General features: G+C 40.4%; 1 protein-coding gene across 2 annotated transcripts; it reads right to left on the bottom strand.

Annotated features, from left to right (window-relative positions):
* Nucleotides 1-273: 273 nt before the first annotated feature.
* LOC134193204 (uncharacterized) lies at nucleotides 274-6764 on the bottom strand. 2 transcript variants are annotated; one of them, XM_062662026.1, is made up of 5 exons: nucleotides 6675-6764; nucleotides 6290-6302; nucleotides 6155-6227; nucleotides 1799-1971; nucleotides 274-1724 (listed from the first exon to the last, which is right to left on the bottom strand). In XM_062662026.1, the coding sequence occupies exons 4-5, from the start codon at nucleotides 1875-1877 to the stop codon at nucleotides 499-501; spliced, it is 1305 nt and encodes a 434-aa protein (XP_062518010.1). In that variant the 5' UTR covers nucleotides 1878-1971; nucleotides 6155-6227; nucleotides 6290-6302; nucleotides 6675-6764; the 3' UTR covers nucleotides 274-498. The 2 variants fall into 2 exon arrangements, with proteins under 2 accessions (XP_062518010.1, XP_062518001.1); XM_062662017.1 differs by having other exon boundaries at nucleotides 1799-1914; nucleotides 6675-6758.
* Nucleotides 6765-7396: the final 632 nt, after the last annotated feature.

Below are 7396 nucleotides of genomic sequence, written 5' to 3'. Positions count from 1 at the left end.
GCATAAAAGTAACACATTTGCAATACCAATTAATCAATGATATGGCAACTAGTAATATTTTAATGTTATGATCATATCAATATTGCCAGTATATTCATCAGGCTCGTTGACACTACAGCTTATTGAGATACGAGACAATCCTGATGAGATGATGAGCCTCAGAGGTCATGAGATATGAGAAGATGTATGAAATGAGACAACCAGTTAATGACCAAGTTGACATGCCATATGCTCTAACTTCATCATACATTTCAAGTGTAATCGTAACACCACGTTGACTGTATTCATTGAGAAATAGACGAAAACTAGATTCGCAAAAGCAGTGGTCAAGCATCACACATACACATAAAATACAATAATCAATTAGTTTCGCTTGTGTTCGAAAACGCGACTTACTGCGCATGCAGACAGTCTAACTAATCGGCAAGGCTTGCATACAATACGATGTCACAATCTGTTGCAACGACTGCTCCATTTGACAGTCTAGATAGGAATGCGTTAGGTAGCTTCTCTTGAATCATTAACAGATGGTAGAAGTCTGCTCTGTTCAGAAATCCAGACGGAAGTATTTTCAGTATTCCAATAATCTTCATCGCGGTGAACACATCTCACACATGGAATACAACTGCAACGTTCAACTCCTGTAATGTGATCGTCATTGTAGTTGGAATTGTTTCGTCTCAGAGATATGTCGCAGTTCATTAGTCTCCAATATTTCCGAATTGAATGTAAAAAGTTCTTTTCTGTAAAAGTGTAGATGAGAGGATTAGCAGCTGGACTGATTGATATGAGCAGAATATTTGTGGCAGTCAAATCGTTTCTCCAAGGATAATAGAAAAGTCCAATCCAATGTAGTGCAGTTACAGGAATCCAACATAAAGTGTTTAGAAGGACAATTACACTCAAACGCCATTGGAGTTTGTTTATGTCAGATCTTTCTGTTACGTTTACTTGAGAAGCTGCGTTACGAATTTTTAGACACAACAACATATACAAAATACCACATGCTAAGGTTAGAACAGTGTTAAATAACGCTATGACTGTTCCAATTGAACCATCGTAAAGTAATGAACAGTCATTCTCATGGTAGCTTAGGTTATAGTTGACTGACTCTGTCATATTGTCGCAATACCCAATGCCATTTGACTGTGCCCAAGCACATTGTTCGAAAATGAGAGAAATTAGAACACTTCTTGAGAAATTAGAGTAGATGGTATTATTTGCATATATGTCAGGTGGTTGCTGCGGGAATGCAGATGTTAAATTTAGAAAGTACTGACATAAAATGAAGAGAACGGGGACTAGAACTTGGCATGTGATTGCAATGAGCAAATTTCGCTTGCGAAGTAGTGAACAGCAACAACGAGAACACCATTCGCTTAATGTTTGAAACGAGTAAACAGCAATATTGAATGTTGTCCATTGAGCTGTGCAGCAAGACAACAGAGACAAACATCCACTTACAAAGCAAACGTAAGGAGAAGAGCTCCGTTCCCCATTCTTTTTTTGATCTAGATGAAATTTAGCTATCAAAATTTCCAAAAGAAGCAAGTGAACACAATACACGAAGTCTGAAACTGCTAGTATGATGATGAGAATTGACAGTGGTGACGTTCTCTGATCTCTTTTCGGAGCAAGTCTCCACATAACAACCAATATGTTGCCAATAATTCCTATTGAAAGTAACATCCAAACAACCCCATGGAAAAGAGTACTTGTTAGAACTAGATATACAAAAAAGACGTTATGTAATCACTTTGCTAAGTAGATATTAATCTATTAGATCTTCGTGTCTTACTATCTTCAGAGGCTTTGTAGTAGTAATTGTGTTCTATATCAACTTGGTCAGCAAAAGAGGTGTGTCTACTCTTTTTCATTATGGTCGATTGGAGATCAAGTGACAAACTAGTTGTTCTAATAAGATGAAACTGTCACAACTAAGCAATTGAGACGACTACAAGTTACCGATGTCTGAAACAAAGAACACGTTGTCGCATTCATCTCACCTTCCCTGATACTCATGTGCAATCACTAATTACTTGTAATCGTGTAAACAATTGCAAGCGACGTCTACTTAAACTTAAAGTTTACAAAAATTATAGGATGTTCAAAGTAAGAAAATTAATGCTAGTTATTTATTAGCCTTGTTTTGTACTTATTCGACAGAAATATTTTATGCAATTGCCAAATACTGTACTAAACAGGAAAACAATTACATCACCTGTCTAAACTAATTTATTCATGCACCAAAACCAATATCTTGTCTATCATCCTAAATATTTTTATTTGTTTTCAACATTCACTTCTAAGAATTTCAGGAAAATTTAGAATTCCATAATATATATATATATATATATATATATATATATATATATATATATATATATATATATACAACTTCTAACGCTAAATTAAGTTAATCGCTGTAGACTTTTAGTGACCTGCGACCTTTCTGCATGCGGTAATCTAGCTATATATGTAACACTGCGTATACAGCCACGAGCGATATGTGTCCCATATACGTAATAACTCTACAGTTACTGTTCTTTAAGACTACAGAGTCTTTGCGAACTTTCGGTTTCGTAAAACGACAGTTGCTTTGTACGGTATTGGATAGATTTTACTATACGTGGCTCGCGTATATGGCAAGTATAGATATTCTAGATTGGTAGGAAGCATTGTCTGACAGGGGGAGACATTTTGGGAGTGTCTCAACTTAAGTGGCGGTTCTCAAAGGGATTATATTAAATTGCCAAGCACATCCGTTAAATGTCACATGGACTTCGAAAGCTGCGGTATGCAGAGCGCTGAGGAACCGCAGGGCCTAATTGCTTTAGAGGTTAGTCAGGTTGACGGCTCTGGTGTACGTTATAGTCTTTCTATACGGCTCTCAGTGTCTGGTGTTAGCCTGTTCTTTTGGTACTGGCGCCATCATTGAGAATGGATACGAATTGCAGTTTCTCTTGGTCGGCTGGGATGTCCAGTGTACCATGAGAGAGCCCCTGCATCGATCCGCCACTACAACGTACGCGTGTAAAGCCGATTTCTTTCAAGAAAAGGACAAAGTGCATATACAAACACAATTATAATAGAATACACTGATTCTTGCATCAGAAAACTGTCTAATACGTTTTAAATGCACACATCTAAAAATGAGTCAAAATTTAACTGAAACGTTAAGTTAATCAAGTTAAGTTAAGAGTGTCTATTTTTAGCTGCATGAATGTATACGTGTACGTCTAATTTTGACGCTGAGAATGGTACATCACTAGAGCTAGACATTTCATTTGCCCACTCTTGGAATAAAGCCTACCTGAAACTTATAGCCTACAATGACTGCCAAAGAGCGTGAAAGTATCAAAATATCCAAGTACAACTAGGAGCATTTACCAAGTGGTGAATATTGGCATTCACATGCACCTTTCGTTTTTGAACGATTTTTCTGCTGGTGAGACGATATCTTCGACTATTTGAATGACCTCTGAAGAAGGGCATCTAGCGTCCCCAGGAACACAAAGTTAAGACCGGTTCACAGTACGACGCTGGCAAGAGGGTCGTGCGAGCGTCAGCGTCACACTGTGAAGATTTCAGCGTTCCCGACGCTCGCACGACGCTAGGCGAGCGTCCACGACGCTGGAATAAAGAAAAGTTCTAATCGAGCGTCCTAGCCGGAAGTGACCTTGCGTCCGGTGACATCGCGTGCTCCGTTTCAACCAATCGAAAGTCAGTCAATGGACGTATCCGGGATAATCTATTTGTTCATATGGCATTGATCATTGATGCTTCGATAAAAGTTTTCATCGAGTGAGCGCGGTTTTCCCTGCGTTTGGAAATTTTAGTGAAAGGACTACAAGGACATAAGCATGAAAAAACGCTTGATCGAGACTACGGCGCAGCAGCGCAAAAAAGCAAAACATCGTCGTCCATGTCTGTCGCAAAAGCATTGTACACACGTGGTTACTTTGAAGCGCCAGACCACTGTCGCATTATGTTGTCAGTGCGATGGACGCTCGTCAGACACAATACTGTAATGGTCTAGCGCCAACGTTTTTGCTGACGCTAGTGTGAGCTCCTTTTCAGCGTCCAGGACTCTCGCACAACGCTGTGCCAGCGTCGTACTGTGAACCGGAATTAAGATATCTAGTCTGACTGTTTAACACCGCACTGAAGAAAGGCCTGTCAAAGAAATTGGCAAGTCAGAGATTGCGGCAGTACGTAGTTTCTGATAAATATTAAGGCAGAAATTATATGGGGCGAGGGAGGCTTACGGAGTCCGCAGTAAAGACATTTACCTCAACATATTAAAACGCTGTACCGTTGGCCGTCAAACTGAATCGCCTTGCAAGGCGCCGGCTGCGACCACTCTCTCTAGGCAACACGAAAAGAACATCGTAGCTCGGCAGAATATGACGGTGATATATTTCCTGTCGTGGACTATGCGCTACAAAATTGATCTCAGCAGAACTTCTGATCATTCGGAAGAAGAGGACCGCCATCGTAACCTTGTAGGGAAAATATAAGACTCGACCCAGTCTCTCTCCGCCCTCGTCATTGAGACTGGGTCGAGTCTAGAAGAATGTGACATGGGACGCATGCGTAGTTGAGTTTGAGAGTTTTGGAGTAAACACATGTGTATTGTGGTCTACTGTACTCCTCTATGACGTCTGCAAGGACCTCTAGTACAAGTCTCGTTTGATGGTGGTGGACGAGGAGACGGAACTGTTGTGTCAGCATCGCAGTCACTCAGAGTTTGTGGTGCTTTCCTCCCAAGATGCAAAATTTTTACACAACTAAACACGCGAAATCGAAGTCCTGGACCACAAGTACGAGAACATCGGCTCCATGTTCCAAGATCGTATTCACACGATGAATGACATTCTCGAGCAGTGTTCGGTTTCCCGAATAAACCCTGGTACACCATGACATTCACTGTCTTCAACATGAATCTTTTCTATTACATCCTGTTCTAATACAAGCTACATCTCGTTCTTCAACGCCAAGTTCGCAGCGTGATGGACACAACATCCATGGTTGAACCATCCATTCGTAATAACTTCTTTCGCACTCTTGAGTCTCAGCGTGCCTACCAAGAATACGTAACAGTATATCATTTCGACAATGACTATTGGTGGTAGTCAGTTGGATACCACCGTCAAGAATCTGAACACAGGTAACAGTCCTTGTCTGCTGGCCACATCCAAAAGTGATACTACAATCACCAGTTGCCCAACAATATTTTCGAAGGCAACTCGCATCTGTACTAGGCTGTTAACCCACACACAAATAACTATGGACAATACTGCCATCCTTTCCGCGACAGAACACAATTCGTCATTTAATCCCTGGAACACAAACAGCATGATAACGTCTCCACTATCCTACGTCCCAAGTGTATGCTATTTCAACTTGACGAAATCCTCTACTAACAAGCAATACTGGAGCATTATCAACACACAGTTTAGTATCAGGTACTTCTGTTGTTGAACCATCAGGCAAATGACAACAGCAATACACTCTCCTTGTCTTCAAGCATGTTTCAGTACAGATTGTAGTTTCGATCCACTTAATCAAGCATCACACATTATAAAAAAACTAGAAAATTAAAATTTTTACTGTCAGTTACCTGTACAAACTATTTACCTATTCATTACAAACGTAACGATCTAAGGTCTTACAGCAAGCTTTAAGATAACATCTCCTAGTAGCAGAATGGTGAAACGTAATAGCGAAGTTACTATCACAATAGGAGTTGCCCACTGTCTGCTGTTTGCTGTCTAAATTCCTTTTAGGCTACAACTTCTCTTGTCATTTTTCCATAGCCACAAGTCACACTGCAAACACTCCATGGGCCAGCACTGTATTCACAGTAACTGTTACAGCCATGTCTAGTTGCAGGTTTGAAACCTATTTTAGCAACAATATACAGTGCGCATATGCGACGATTGTTCCTGATGGGGCCATCCGTTTCTTACATACAACCTTGATTGGAAACTTTGACCACACACAGCACTGCACTCTAAATACGAGTATGTGATCCATCGATAGTTGGCACACTCAGCAACACATGGAATGCCTTCCATGAGTTTGGACGAGTCCTCACGTGCACACATATTTATATCTACCTCTCTAAAGACTGTACTATTAGGTGATGTACCTTGGCAAACACCCGACGTGTTTTCGTTTCTTCACAAGTTTTAGACCACTGACTGTAGTCTTCTGCTTGCCACCTGTATAAACAACAACACTAAAGTCTGCCACATTGTTCCATCACTCCAGGAAGACAGCAAACCTGTAAGAAGTCCCTGCAACAAATTAGCATGTTATTTCTTGTACAGAACATTGGTTGTCAATATTTGCACTCTATAATGACATCTAACTAGCACTTAAGACTATTTCGTGTGTATTTGTAGCGGTATATAACGTACCTGGAGCAGATCAGCAGTGTCAAAAAGCTATGAATGACATAAACACGCCCAAGACACGCCCTCGCGGTTGTCTATTGTTATGCAAATTTTCCAACGATCTAACAGAGGATATTTTACAGTAAATGGTAGACAAACGATATCTTAGAATCCCTATTTCTGCCGTCGCCACTATCTGTTATTATTTATATATTATTCAAAATATACAAATTTGTCGACCTCAGCTTCGAGTGTCCTAAGCGTCTCACTGACCTTCTGGAGCTGAAGAAGCGTCCCGACTTCTAGTATCATAAGCACGAACAAAATCACAAAGGCCACAACGTACTTCATTTTACATCCTGCCATCCACCATCCGACAGACTCAAACAGCACAGCACGCATGCGTGGAAGTCAACAGTTACCAATGCATGCGCTGAAGCAAACTTCTTGTACTACCAATCGATAAATTTTATTGTTAAGCAAGAAGTGAGTATGGGTGTGAGTTTTGTTGAAAAGAGACAGAAGAGAAACTGACAGACGACGTGTCACTTACAGTTGTAGGTGTGACCATACTGCAATGTTTTCTGTGTAACTCTCTCTTTATCTTATAAAGATCTCGCGCTTGTATTTCGAGCTTACTTATTAATTCCAGAAAGTATCCAGCCTGTAGGCTGTACAGTACACAAATACATCCGGTAAAGACAAATTGCCTTGCAATTTCAGAGCTTGCATTCGTATAGACATAACCAAAACTTGCATACGTGCATGTACGCTAAAACTGTATTGAAGGGCTCGTAAAAGCACGGATAAACCGTACGTGTTATATCACCGTTATGTTGGCTGCAGCTACTGTTCGTATCACCAGTCCTATTTTGCTTGTCGTTGCTGTTGGATCACAAGGAGAATTATTATTAGAATTGAGGTGTGCAGCAATCAGTCCACTCTCATTGGACGTCTACCGAACCAATGGTTGACAAGCACCGAATTAGAAATCT

The sequence above is a fragment of the Corticium candelabrum genome, chromosome 1, assembly GCF_963422355.1.
Source record: "Corticium candelabrum chromosome 1, ooCorCand1.1, whole genome shotgun sequence".
Classification (NCBI taxonomy): domain Eukaryota; kingdom Metazoa; phylum Porifera; class Homoscleromorpha; order Homosclerophorida; family Plakinidae; genus Corticium; species Corticium candelabrum.
Note: the sequence above shows the minus strand (reverse complement) of the source record. Positions and strands in the feature narration are given on the sequence as shown.